General features: G+C 44.0%; 1 protein-coding gene across 1 annotated transcript; it reads right to left on the bottom strand.

Annotated features, from left to right (window-relative positions):
- Positions 1 to 2,214: 2,214 nt before the first annotated feature.
- LOC106712758 (neuroligin-2) lies at positions 2,215 to 7,270 on the bottom strand. Its single transcript, XM_045679732.1, has 13 exons — positions 7,156 to 7,270; positions 6,766 to 7,077; positions 6,486 to 6,635; positions 6,191 to 6,385; positions 5,968 to 6,109; positions 5,628 to 5,879; positions 5,270 to 5,531; positions 4,902 to 5,102; positions 4,784 to 4,838; positions 4,321 to 4,458; positions 3,952 to 4,180; positions 2,549 to 2,780; positions 2,215 to 2,405 (listed from the first exon to the last, which is right to left on the bottom strand). Exons 1-13 carry the CDS (start codon positions 7,268 to 7,270, stop codon positions 2,319 to 2,321), a joined length of 2,370 nt encoding a protein of 789 aa, XP_045535688.1. The 3' UTR covers positions 2,215 to 2,318.
- Between the last annotated feature and the right edge of the window lie 7,948 nt (positions 7,271 to 15,218).

The raw sequence follows: 15,218 nt of genomic DNA, 5'->3' as shown, positions 1-15,218 counted from the left end.
GTCACATACCCCACCCAGCTACCTACTACACAACTTCCATATTAACAGCACCAGTCTATCGCCTTGCAGAAATATTTTTGCTTTATGCTTTTTAAAATATATTGCGCTTATAAAGGATAAGTTCTCTTTATTGCTCTCATATCATAAGCTCAAAAATTTAATTTTCTCGTCGACGTATATAAACCTCTTAGAAGCTAACAGCCACGGATCGAGTTGTGACGACGTCCGCGGCCCTGCGGCCACTGGCAGCGGGGGGCGGGGGCAGGGTGAGAGACATAGGACTACTCAGTAATTTCGATCAATACGAACCAGTTTATTTACAGTTACATTATACAATAGAGATGGACAAAGTCAATCAAATCAAAACGTCTGTCAATTTTGTATTCACGTTGCACGTTCGAGGCTATACTTTATGGAAACTAAAACGATGCATAGATGTAAAGGCAGAATTGCGATATGTTAGTGAATCGAACGCAACGCGCTACAGACCGGACGGTTGTCGGACTACGTTTGTCGGTCTAATTAGACGGACAACAATTGAGCCGAGAGCAGCGGCCGCGGTCGCGCATCGAATTAATTACGTTCTACGAGAAACCTAAACGCTATTATTGTAGGACGTTAATTAAACAAAGTTTCATATATTTCACATAAATAATAATTTCTCGTCGCAATAAGCCTTCAGAATAATAAAAGATTGTCAATAATGAAAATGTTTAATTACTCGTACTATTTCGTTGTGAGCTTGTTCTACGCGAACTGTATCGCTTCGTAATTTGTATTAACCATTCGAATACTTAGTTATATTTATTAATTAAGAGTATTCTTACATTTTACTCTTTACTTCACTATCTAAATCCCTACACTCTCTAAAAGCTCGATCAGATTGACCGGATAACATCAATGCGTTTTACATATTTTTTTTTTACAAAAACTCGGGAACGGAGAGAATGAAACAAAATTATCAGGAAAAATGTTGTTTATTGAAACGTTGCGATTCCGTTGCTGTTTTCACAGCCGGAGGAGTGTACACTGAGGATAGTCGATAATATATATAGTATATTTACAGTGACATTTTACACATAGTATGTTTGTTTGTAAATCTGTACAGACTCTATGACCAACTTTATACAAAAACCTGGACATTACGAATAGAACTCTAAACAGTTACTTATATATACACAGTAAGACATAGTTACCTTTTATATGTACAAGTATTACAAACAAAATGGTTGAGTCAAAATAATATACTCAAGATATTCTGCTGATGCGCCTGCGCCTGCGCCGTTTACAAAACATAACCTAAGATTTAACATTTATAAAATAGCAACGACACAGATGTTCTGCAAATTAAAACTAATGTAATTGGCAGAAAAACATCGGGAAATACTTGCGAGGGCTGGATAATACTCATTTCAGATTCAATTTAAGTCAATCATCCTTCATCGAATATTCCACACAAGTTTTGATACGATGTAAGGTTCTCTAAGAGACCCGAGGGTAGAAAAAGTGCAAAGGGTTTTCATACTGTACAGAGAAAATGATGTGACAGAATAGTGCCCGGCTTGGTTACCGACGCCCTTTGCCCGGCGCCCAGTGCCCCGTACCCAGTGCCCGGTGCCCGTGCCCCGAGCCCAGTGCGCACCGGTGCTTGAGGCCCGACATAACTTTAGCCCTAATACGTTACCCTTAGTATCGATTTGTCCTTAACTTTTTTAATTTTTCAATTAGTAAATTAATCGATTTTAACAAAATCTTAACTGCAAACACATTTATTACAACAACACAAATAAAATTTCTCAACAATAATTAATAACTTTGATGTTCGCAATAAAAAAGTGAAAGTATATACAAGTACATAATATCATACGTTTTAATGAAATATTTAGTTGTTTTTTCTTTCCATTGAATTTTAGATAAACATTTGTCTATTCATGAAGTCGGAGAAAGCTCAGTCGTAATTAAAAAGTTCTATGGCACATCACATTCCACTATATTAACATAATGTTCTATTGGTTGAACTTGTCCTTGAGTTTCAATTTTTAGAGTCAGTTACACAAATAAATTCTAAAGTGAGATGTCTATATTCTCAGAAGTTCCATACCGAGTCGCTCTGCACTCACTTTCACTGCACTCTAGTGTACCACGTCACCATATTCAACTCTGCTCTGCTCTGAACTGACACTGACCGCTCTGCACTGACACTGACCGCTCTGCACTGACACTGACCGCTCTGCACTGACACTGACCGCTCTGCACTGACACTGACCGCTCTGCACTGACACTAGCCACCTGTGTCACTCACTACACTCAAAAGTTGTCTACACTGAGATCTCCTGTATTTGCACGCGCTTCTTTGTCGGCGCGAGCCCCGCCGGCCTCTCCGCGAGCTCCGCCTCTCTGCTGCGCTGTGGAAACCCAAAGCTGCGTTAAATTACGTCGAATGACTTACATTTCCTTCATAGAATATGAATCGTGTATTATTTGTTCGTGGTCAACATCAAGGGATGTGGGGCGTGAAGACGAACATCAAATGTTAGGACACGTGTACCTTGAGCGTGCTTCTGCGCGGGGACACGAGAGCTGGCAGCTGCACCGCGCCCGGCCGAGCTGTGCCCGCCGCGCCCCCCGCGCCCCCCGCGCCCCCCGCGCGTGCCCGGCGGCGGGCGGCGGCGCTGCGGCGGTCGCGGCCGCGCTGCAGGTAGATGCCGGCGAACACGAGCACGTTGAGCGCCAGCAGGAAGCAGCCCGCGCCCACCGTCGCCGCCAGCGCCACCGTGTAGCTGCCGCGCCAATGACCGCACTTATGTTATTGACTGAATCTTGTGCGAGCTCACTGTACTCAAAAATTACGCTCGGCTTAAGAGTACACAAGTCTCTTACTGATGTTCACCTAATATAACACTGTCTCGATGTGAAACCTCGGGACGCTGAGACGAAACATTCTGTCTTGATTTTACTCTCTCTTTAAATACTCTTCCACGCTGATATCTCAACAATATCATGTTTACTTTCAATTTAATTTTTTTAATAGAAAATCCATTTACAGTAGCGTTTACGTAAAGAATGGTTCATTTTGTGGATTTCCTGAGGTATATTTCTAGTCGCCGGCACAACGCACAACAACTTAGCGAAGCCACAACAGAGATATTTCTTTCAGCGTTCTAAAGAAACTCCCAAACAACTACAAATGTAACAAAACGCTAGCGTGTCTCATTTTGACGGCGATGTCGCTCAGTGGCTGCTGGCTGCGGGCGGCTTTAAGTTGAGACAAACTTTTTTTATTATTTATTTTAATAATAATTTTGATAAATCGTTTTATCTTCATATAATACCTAGTATTCAAAATCTTTTTTTAATTTATCCACCTACAAAATGAGACACCGCAAATTATTAAATAATTAAAAAAATATTTGGGCGGCTTTCATACTATTACTAGCTGTCGCTCGCGACTCCCTCCGCGTGCTTTTAAAACAACAGATACTTTGACATTTGAGACATAAATCAAAAATATACTTAGTGATATTTGTTGAATACTTCGGTATTTTAAAGTAATTTCTAGATTGTAGAAGGCTAAACCCTCTAAATATAAATGTATTAAAGCAAGGAGTAATTAAAAATGATCGTATTTTAAGAAAAGCAAAAGATACCTCCGGAAGATTAAAAAGCCCCGAGACACGTTTAAGAGATATCGGACGCACTGCATCCGGCCGGGGCGGAAAGGTTTTACAAGAAATGGTCGGACATTAAGACTTTCCGAGACAGAACTGGATAATATTCAGAAAGATGAGCGAGTGGTAAACACATTAGTGAGATTGCGTTGCGTGATCGCGGGACGAGGTTGGCTCGTCGTCGTTGTCCATGTGAGGCGCGCCGTCGCCGGCCGGCTCTGATGTCATTTATCTGGACCTTTTAAACTTTTCCTTTTTTGGGTTTCCTAAACTATGATGTTACCTGTAGTACTGGGTGTCGACGTTGGTGAGACTGTCGTCACGGGGCGGCGCGGGCGACTCGGGGCCGGCGGCGAGCGCGGGCCGCGCGGGGGAGAGTGCGGGGGGCGGGGGCGGAGGCGAGCACTCGGCTCCCTCCGACCCCTCCAATCCGACGGAGGTCTCCTCCCCCTCCTCCTCCTCGTCGTCGTCGAGCGCGGTCGTCGTCGTGTACAGTTCCGGGAAGATGTCTCCTGTGAAGGATGAACATTGTGATAGGTTTTCGATGGTACGTATAGAGTTAACAACGATCGAGCACACCATTGATTGTGGAGCGCAGTAGCTGTGACAGTGGCGGTGATAGTGGCAGTATCAGTGACAGTGCGGCAGTTACCGGCGAACATGTCGGGGTGCGCGGCGCGGAACTGGTGATGTCGCGGCGCGGCGCCCGGCCGGTGCAGCTGCGGGATGAGATGCAGCCACAGCGCCATCTTGTGACCGCGGTAGTGGCTCTTCACTCGCAACTTGCTGCCTGACGTCAAATTGCACAGTCTTCTGTAGCGCATACTTTTACCATCGTACTTCATACTAATGTTATAAATGCGAAAGAATGGATCGATGGATGTTTGTTATAACGTATCTCTAAAACGTCTAAACGGATCTAGAACAGATGATGAACATAGTCTGGAAGTAAACATAGACTACTATTTTTTTTTCATTCCGGGCGGACGAAGTCACGGGCAATAGCTAGTGGTAAAGAGCTTATGTTATATTGCCTTAAAACTTACAACGCTACTAAATATCAGCGTGTTAAATTCAGATAAGTAAATAATAGGTCACAATGGAGTCAGGCCCACCTATGCTGAGGTACTGCTGCGTATTGAGCTCGTAGCGCGGCCACGTTACCGCGTGCTCCCCGCGCCCGTCGGGAACAAGTGGCGCGGGAGGAGCGAGGGCCGCGGAGGGCGCGGGTACGAGGGCCTCTGGGCCGGGGGGCGCGCCGGGCGCGGGGGGCGCAGGGTGCCCGGTCTTGGCGAAGGCCGCCAGCAGCGCGACGGCCGCCTCGGCCACGGCCACGTCGCCGCGCGAGTAATTCCGTGGGTAAAACGGCATCCCCCCCACCAGAGGGAGCCCCAAAAAGTACGGCAATGTTTCTCCTGACACGCTTCCCAACCGCTGATAGAAAGGAGACACTTATTTATTATATAGGTATATTAGCTTTTTACATCACAACATGTCTTTTGTTGTGACTATTTATCAATTCAAAGTCTGCAGAAGGATTAGCAGAAAAATAAGTGGGATAAAGGAAATAGATATAAGTAAAGGCGGTGCGACAGACATACCTGTGGGTAGTCGGCGTCCCTTGTCTGGTGCGTGAAGTGAGCGAAGTAGGTGGTGGCGCCGCGGCGCGCGTGCAGCTGTGCCAGGCGGAGCGCGGGCGCGGCGCCGGCGCCGTCAGACAGCGCCTCCAACGTCGCGTCGCGGATATTGATGGGATGCTGTATGGGCCGCTCCCAGTCCGTGTACTCGTTGCGGATCGCGGCGAAGATCTCGTTGCGGTGGTAGCGGTACACATTGCGCACGTACGTTCGCAGCACGCGGTTCCTAGCGACACCATCGACGCTCGAGCACGTTATGCGTTTACACTTTAATTCCTTTGTTCCAAAATCCTTATGAATTAAGATAGGCAATGCCACAAACCTGTGCTCCTCCTCGAAGCCGTGGCGGATGTCGTCTTCGTTGAAGTACTGGTAGCTCTCGGTGGTGGCGACGACGACGGCGAGAGCGCACTCTAGGAAGGCGTCGCTGGCGTGCAGCGCGCGCGCGGCGGGCGTGCGGCGACCGTGCGGCGCCCGTGGCACACCCGGCGCCCAACCTGCCAAGAAGCGCGCGCGCGGCGCCTCCACCGCCAGCAGCGCCGCCAGCGGACGCGCGCGCACGCACGCCGTAAGCCTGCGCCGTAACGTATGTTTCTAAAGGCTGCCAATTCATTCGTAAAACATCGCTTTATTGCGAAATTACATGAATGGTCCGAATTTACCAGTGCTGGTCGGTGGCGGCGTCGGCATCCCGGGGGCACCGCAGCGCCTGCGCGACGTGCTCGCGAGCCAGCCCGGCGTCGGGCGCCAGCGCACCCGGCGCCAGTGCTGACCCGCTCAGCAGAAGTGCGCGCGACACCAGCCCTGCTCACCAAGTTTGTATGATTACATATATTTTTCGCATAACCTTCTGCAGCGAGGATGAGGTACGGCTGCGGCAGTTACCCTTGGCCTGGGGCAGCATGAGCAGCGTGTTGACGAGCACGGCGGCGGCACCGTGGCCCGCCAACGTGACGCGACGTGGGTCACCGCCGAAGGGCGCGATGTTGTCTCGCACCCAGCGCAGCGCCGCCGCGGCGTCCAGTACGCCGGCGCCGCCCGCCACGCTGGCCGCGTCTTCACCACCGCTCGTCAAGTAACCTGCGCAGTAACTGCGTAAATAACCGAACGCACTACCTTCTACAATATTTTAAAAGGAAAATCAACTATAACGTTTCTGTATTATAATATTATGTGGTACCTAATAATCCTATCCTATAGTTGAGTGTGACGACGAGGAGATGAGCGCGCGCGGCCAGTACTGCGCCGTCGACCGCATTTCCGGAACCCCAAGCTCGCGCCGCGCCCGCCCACACCAGCACGGCATATGGCGCCTCCTCGCCGCGCGCGCCTGTCGCACGTGTATTTACATAACCCTTCAATTTTAAATGATAGGTATGCAGCGGCAAACAATGAGCTTACCACTACCAGACCTCACTTCATAGGATCATTTCTATATTCATTTCTTCAGGAGAGCTTACCGCTACCGGGCACGAAGATGTTGAGATAGAGGCAATCCTCGCTCTGGTTGGCTAGCAACGGAGCCGTGGCCCGCAGCTCGATGTACTCCGCCAGCGGCATTCGCATCAGCGCCGCCGTCTTGTTGGATATGTCCGGGTAGCGCTGCGGGCAGACGGGGGCGAAGGCGTCTGCGAGGCGCGTGCCGGGCCAGCGCGGCGCGGGCGCGGGCGCGGCCAGACGAGCGGGCGGCGCAGCGTACGGTACACCGCGGAATACCTCCACCGGCTCCAGCCGCCGCGACGCCGGCTCCACGATGATGCCGCGGATAGCCCCTGTGCACACTACACGGTCACCTCGCCGCCACGGGTCCACCGACAATCGGGCGTGCGTCATGTGGCGCGTGCACGTACCTGCGGCGGTGTGCACGATGCGTGAGCTGTAGCGCGGGCCGGCGCCCGCCAGCGCCGACAGCAGGGCCACCGCCAGCGCCGCGCACCACGCCGTCCGCGAGCACGCGCGCTCCATGCGCCATCACGCGACCTGCCTGATCGTCGGCACACCGTTCACAACTAACCTTCACAACTATAACATAATTACGTAATTACAAAAAACAACATAAAACCATTACGGCTACATTCCTCTATCCCACTCTACATCGCAGTTCAGGACCACTGCGTTGGTGACGTATTTATGACGGCCTCAATCAAATACATAACTTTCAATTGTATAAATATGAATTTCCAACATTCCAGTGCTGTATTCGAAATATTACAAATTTAATATCATCGATATAATGCAAAATTCATTCCTTCCGTATAGAGGTCGCATCCCAATTCAAAGGGACACGAATTGCTTCCCATTTTATACTTCATATTTTTCCTATTAGATACGGCGAGGGTTGATATAAAATCGGGACGGGGTCGGGCAGGTGCCCATACCTGCGCGCCCTGTCCGCCGCTCGAGGCTGCTCGAGTCGCTCTGCCCATAGACTCCCGTGCCCGGTTCCTCTCCGTCTCTCACAAAGCGAAGCATTTTTAATGAGATTTTGCCAATACACCCTAACTACAATCGCGAGGGCAAGGGTCGCCTCGCCTCGTCGTATCAATAGATACCGCTTGATAGAAATATTACCTTTTTGGAAAATTACTTTTTAATAAATACCACTGTTACCTAAAAAGCAAAATAACGACTGACAAGTCCTGTCTTATCAATCTTATCTTATCAATCGGATAAAAATGTACGCGCGCACTGAAAACGTGGTCTATGTTGGTATTATGTGAGACTAGTAAATTTTCTTTGTAACGGTGTACACTTAGAACATCCCTCCAATGTTTCATAACAATCCGATTAATAGATGAGAAATGCATAGAGGACAAAAACTAATTTATCATTTTTACAAAAGATACGAATACACAGTGTCCTTTGACAATTTGCAATACTGAAAAATTCCTTTGTCATTCAACACAACGTCACACACAAATATAAAGATGAAAAGTCGAGCGAATTTGATAGAGACTGATTGAAAAGCCATTAATGTTTCTACAATATTTCTCCCGCTCGAGGAAAAAACATTTACGTATTTTAATATGGCGTCGCGTAATGTTGCCAGTGATTGATTTGGGTATTTACGTCGATTTTGTCGCTGCTTCAGACGTCTTGGATAAATTCACAATATTTTACATCAGAACATTAATTAATCTAAGGTAATAATGTTTATTAATTTTAATAATATTACTAGTGAGGCGGGCAGCGGAGGACAGTTACTATCAAAACTCTATTTTACTACTTGAGTCATTAATGTGAAACTTGTAATATGTCGAGTATTATTACATAAATCGATAAAATATTTTAAAGTCCGATCAATTCAATGTATCTCTAACGCCACACAACTCAAATGACAAAAAAGTTATAATTTTCACTTTTTTGTGTTTCAAAAGTTAATCATAAATCTACACGTCTTCGATATAGAGATGATATTTTAAATTGCTAAAACATTGTTAAAACGCGGAGGAAAAAAAAATAAAAAAAAATGCTTTTGTATAGAAACTTGTATAAAATCTTTCGATTAACAACAAAACAATTGACTGAAAACGTCTTACGCAGTAATAAGTGAAAAAGTCGAGGTGGAGCCGTACTTGGTCATAGAGGTCACATTGAGACCCAATCGAGAAAAACGTTTAATCAATAAATCAGAAGTTAAACATTTTTGTATAGGAGAATTCCATTACTCTTTGTTTTAATGATACAAGGCGGCAACGAGCAAGCGGCCAACTGAATTTTCCAAAATTTGCCTAGTTTCGTTAAAGGTCCTTTAATCGACAGAAGTCCTTCCCAAATCCTACACACAAATCCTTCCCAAAATTCAATTCAATTATTTCTTTATAAGAAAAGGGCGGGAAAGGGAAGAAGAAGAACAACAAACGTGGAATAACTTGTTGGCTCTACCACTGTTAAGTTGTCGTTTGTTTCCTTCCTACCTTGTCACCCATATGTACATAAAAACGCAAGCTTTTTAGTTCTTTTTGAGGTATAAGTGTCAGAGAATTGCAAAAGAGATAGAAGTTAAAGTTAACAGTATCCGGCGGCGAGCAGCGGGTGAGCCAGTGGTCGGGAACACGTCACTGGACGCAGCGCACCCGCGTCACCGTGCGGTTATTCATTTACAATTCAATCAATATCTTTAACTACTCAACCCGTTAGTTAGGTTAAGCTTTGCCCATTTTGTTAACCATTCCATACCGTCATTTTTAACCTGTTTGTACTGACGTACCCTAATTCGGTTTTTTGATTCCTTTTATCCGAGAACGTCATGAGTTTTCACTTTTTCCTAAATTTAAAGCTTACGAAATTAACAAGTAAGCTTTTGCGCTGATGTTTGGTTTGGTTAAAGCTTTTTAAGTACTTTGCAATTATGTTTGTCCTAAAAAAGCTTGTGCACCCAATGTCCGTATTTTTTGTTTTTATCACCACTTTACCCATTCAGAGGTGAGCGGCCAGGGATTACCCCGGGCGGCCGCGACCCTAAGCTGAATAATGGACTGTCGGCTCCGATGGGTCCTGGGTAGCGAGGAGCGCCGGGGCCAGCAATCATTGCCTTAGCTAAAAAAATACAGACGGAAAATCTCTGGACTCCGCGCATACGACAAACTAATTTACTTGTAATTTTATACACTCGTAATTTTACCTCTAAGCGTCCACTCACTGATTTTTTAATATTTCTTATCGCAATCATCATCATCAGCTTAATGGGACTCGGTGCCTACCCTAAGTTAGGGCCTAGGCCATAGTCAACCACGTTGGCCCTGTGCAGGTTCGATAACTTCACTCCTATCTTTGAATCTCGCTTGGATATGTCCAGGTTTCGTGGGATAAAATGTACATGTGTAAATCGAAAATCGAAAAACACATTAGCACATGGCGAGATTCGAACCCAGTACCAGCAGATTGCAAGTAAAGTGCTTAACCCTTACGCACTCGCTCTTATCGCAATGCCAACTTGTTTTAGTGTAAAGCTTTATATGCCAACCCTTTGGTAGACAAAGTGAGATGAACCTGAGAACAATGGCACTTGTACGAGCGCTTCCTAACTCCTGAATTGTTCAAAACAGTTGCGCAAACTTAAACCGCGTTGAAATACGGGCCTTATAAATATAACATAAGTGAAGTTCAAAAGAAACTGACTTCTTTACAAACTAGGTTCTAGTTTAACTTTCCACTGGCCTGCCGCCCGCATATTTTGTTTAACCGAAATCGTCGTTAACAGAGTCACTTCGCTGGAGGAGTTACTAAATGTATCGTGCCCATTAAACAGAACGTACGAACAAAAACAATCGATTTGGCACTTTCACCGTAATAAGAGTAGGCTGGGGTATAGGTACTGGTGGCAGTCAACGCTCGAGACACTTCACTTTTTCTATCGTATAAATGTTATTCGTAGTTTTAGCAGAAAAATCACTAAGGATGTATATCTCATTTAAACGAGAAGATTTTAAATATTGCACACTACAAGTGTGCAGTAATTTGTAGTGAGAGAACATTGACAGCTACACTGAAATTAGCTACACTTCTTCATTAACAACCTGAAGGCTATCTGTGACAAAACTGACGCGATCACAACCCTCCCGGCACCCGACACCCCGCCGCAAAACATCTCATATTTGCTACGTGACGCGAATAGCGCTCTCCAACAATAAGAATGTTATGAACTGATATGCTATAAGATTTTCGATTCTCAGTCACATTTGTAATATTGTTTCTTTTAGCCGAATGTTCTCGGTGTTTATTGCACCTCGTCCTTCACCTCGTCTGTGGAGATTGTTTCTAAATCATTGTTGTAGCCGTCACGTCAGCGTCATTACATTCATCAAACTAATACTTTTTCATAATGGAATATGATTTATTTCAAAAGATTCAAGAAGATGTCGAGCTACGTATGTTATGCTGTAGCTGTAGTGGATGTTGTGATCACAGCATTCATTCAAATAGACGAGCATGTACATAATGTTAAACAAAATATTGAAATTGATGAGCTCGGCTTACCGCGGGTTTCTCAGACCAAAATCCTCGTTTAAACATATTGTTATCTCTGTTTTGTCAAAGAAGAAGGGATGACGATATGTTTAAAATAGAGATTCTGGTCTCAGAAACCTACGTTTAGTAATAGAAAATAGCTACATTTGTATATATACTGTATCTGCAGAGTTATCTAAACAAATCCCTATAATGTATGTGAAAGAGGGGTATTATAAAAGATAAAGAGAGAAAATGTTATGTGGGGCAGCAAGTCTCTCCTATATTTAAACAGACAAGAGAAGTCACGGTGTACCTATGTGTACATCGCGTCGACGTCGCGTCGTGTAGAACGTTAATCATTTTAACTTAAAAAATGTTATACGGCGAAAACTTACAACCATTCTGAATGGAAATACGCATTGCAGTTGGAATAAAATGCTATGTGGCAAATACCTCGGTATATTTTATAGCAACTTTATTTACTTACTAGCGGCTGCCCGCGACTTAGTCAGCGCAGAATTTAAAAAAAAATAGCCAAGTTCCTCTATAGCACATAAGCTACCTTCCAGTAAGAGTCACATCTAAATCTATCTAGCCATTTCGGAGATTACCCTGAACAAACTCGGATTACGAATTTTTGGATTTTAAAAATTGGATTTTTGTTATGAGAACGTAAATACATCATGTTCTCGAAATATGTTATATTTTTCAATTCACTCCAATTGTAATAAGAACTACCCTTTGTATAATACCGAAATTATTACATAGAATCGGCTCAACCTCTTAAAAGAAAACCCATTCGGGATTTAAGTGAGCATTTACGAAATAATTAAACCATCTTACGAGAGTTTCAAAATAGGGCCCTTTTAAAATTCCTTAATGGCTGACAACAATCTGCCGGGCGAGAGGCGGGAGACGCGGGGTGGGGTGGGGGCGGTGCTCGAATAGCGCTCAGGCTTTATTGCGGACATAAAGCAACTTTATCGCTCGCTTATCAGACCTCCAATATCTTAGTTTAGTTTTAAGTTTCTCCGACCGCCTCGACTACCTGATGTAATTCTTTAATTAAGTGACTCAATGTCGAGCGGCGAAACTTCAGCACGGGATGTTGTGATAGTGTTTTGTACACAGATATACAAGATAATTCTTAATGGACAGAACAAAAGCTTTGCGAAATAATAGGACCTCAATATCTTATCATACTCTCCACAAAGCTTCGTCCATTAAGGATCACCTGTATATTGATAAATCGCACCGTTGCCAAGTTCGTCCCTATCTCTATATAATATGGAAACAAAAGCAGCTCGTATATTTCAAAAATTATGACGGTTTTATCAAAACTGTCTTATTAGCCTTGAACAACGTCTTTAGAAAAAAGAAAAACTCGATCCAAAAAATATTGTTTCGAGCTGCCGTGTCCAGAGTTCCAGTTTCTATGATGATCGCCAACCTTCCTTAGGAGATGGCACCAAAAGCAGAAGATCCAAAAAACTATATATTTTTGTAATCTATGTTCGCGTTACATTTTGGAGAATATTGAACTGCGTAAGAGGATTTGCGCTGCTACCAAAGTTACTTGCGGATCTTTATTTCTTTCTTCTACTACCTGCCAAAATATTCTTTTAAACATGTGCAGGCTAATTTATACGGGTTGAGAAAAAAATATGTTCGATAATTTAAAAAAAAATCAGAAAATTTTGTTTAATAAGATGTTAATTGTTTAATGCTTGAATGATTTCATTACGAAGTCCTAATAACGAGGAACCAAAAAATAAAACACGAACAAAATAGTATCATTTCGAAATGTTCAGTTAATTAAAACTTGCTAACACAAACTTAAGCCCGCACAAGAAATTCTATACATTGTAAGTTTTACATTTTGTATAGCTTCGTAATCTATTTATGTTTATGTTATAAATTAATTTCTCAAGAAATAGTTTTCGTAAAACAAATTACTTTGACGTTTAATCTCGGGTTGATTGTACTGAGACTCATCGTACGAGTAACAAAGATGGTGGCGAATCGCCTACTGTCTTAAGGAGATCCACTTTTATATAAGCTTCAATTAGACAATATCCTTCTTTAATAATTAAAATAAGAAAGATTTTTTTTTCCATATTATTGATTCCATAAACACATTCATAATTGTATCACATGTTGTTTATGGTATGGTAAATAAAACTGTTTTGTTATTGTAAGGATGAGAATAGAGCTCTGGATATAGCTCTAAACGTTCACCGAGAAAATAATAGCTAAAAGAAACGTGCAATGGCAAGGCGCCGCAGCAGACGAGGAGTAACGAACAGAAACTTGTTTACAATTTGTCAACGACATGAGACGGCGTTTTCTTGCCTGCATTGTGAGAGAGCATTGTGAGAGAGGCACAGAGCTTTCTTTAAAAAGTCTTCGCGAAATTTTCACTAGCATTAATAAGACGCTTGCTCATTCTCTCTATGACTTTAAATTGATCCGATCTACAAGATATAAACAAAACTATATTTAATATAGTTCTATATTCTTACTAGGCTCACGCTGATTTCTCCCCAAATTGAAAAAAGTTTAGCGATTGTTGCATGTCCCTATGATAGTCTGTCTCACACTGATTTCCGGGTCCATCAAAGTAGGTTCATACAAAGCGGATCAATACGCGATACAAAGAGGTAGCTGCTTTAATTTCAGGAAGCTTTTGTAGATATTACTACAATATTCATGCCATTGAACCGAACTGATTAATTCTGCACCGTATGAACATTTTAAACATTGCAGTAATGTGGCAGTTCAACATATTTTTAAAGCAAACGCGTGTTGTGTAGATGCCGTAAGCCTCTGCCTGGACCCCCTGACAGCCACTATCAGTGGTTGCTTTATTTATTGTCAATGTCTGAGTGATGTGGTACACATGACGTCAACAAGTGGTCACATAGCATATTATTGTAGAAGCAGTTATGGCTTCTCAGTTACTATGAACACAACTGTACTTTTGAACGTGTGGCGTGTGGCCTAAGTAAGATTTGGTTAGCTTGTCGTAATCCACCGCTTGTAGTACGCAGCCGTTCGCTCGCGTCTGCAATTACCACAAGAGGATTAATTATAATTCCAGTCTTCAGCGCGGGTGACGCGGGCGGACCGTTTGATTCCTTCTTAATTGTAATTAATTGGTATCTGCGAGTCTGCGACAGGTTTGCTAACGAGCGCATTCTGCGGCGAGCTGCGAGCGGCGACCGCGACACGCCTTTTGTTAATCTGTCATCCGACTTCATTACTAACTGGTTGATGTTAAAGTCGTCCACAGATTGTGGATACTGATCTTATTAGTCTTTTAAATATTTTATTTTTTTAGAGTTAATGGAAGTTTTTTGTGTTGTGTAGGGAACTGTAGGGAATATATTTCAACACACATATACTTATATCTTAGGGAAAAGGTTGCTTTAAAATATCCCCAGAAGAATATTAAATCTTAAAAGCGTTATCCCCGGTTGCGAAATGCGACCCTTTGAGGTCCACGGCGGAACTATCGGGGATCGGGTAGTTAAAGGATGCTCATCTGTCGCGCATCGTGGGTTCACGAGGGATCACGGGTCATCCGGCGGGCTCAGAGTCGCACAAAACAAACCCTCCGGCCCCGGCGATCTGCCTTCGACATCCTCGAACATGCACAAACTTCACACGTTGTGCATTCGAACTTGACCTCTCTCGCATCTTAATAGCTCCTCGAACAAACTTTAAATTATAATACAAATACGCTTTAGGAGTCCCGCAGCCACCAGCGACCAGCGATCAGTGACAGGCAACCCACCTGGAACTGTGCCGGCTCTCCGAGGTAGCCTCGATTTATAATACACTGTTCACTCCACAAACATGTTGAAAATTAAAGTTTTCACTTTCAAATCAATTCACTTCACTGTTTTCGAAATCACTTTACCAGGCAGCGACATACGAATACAATCGCGATCGCGCTCAG

Source organism: Papilio machaon, chromosome 1 (genome assembly GCF_912999745.1).
Source record: "Papilio machaon chromosome 1, ilPapMach1.1, whole genome shotgun sequence".
NCBI classification, from domain to species: Eukaryota; Metazoa; Arthropoda; class Insecta; order Lepidoptera; family Papilionidae; genus Papilio; species Papilio machaon.
The sequence above is the reverse complement of the archived record's forward strand: the minus strand, read 5'-3'. Positions and strand labels throughout refer to the sequence as shown.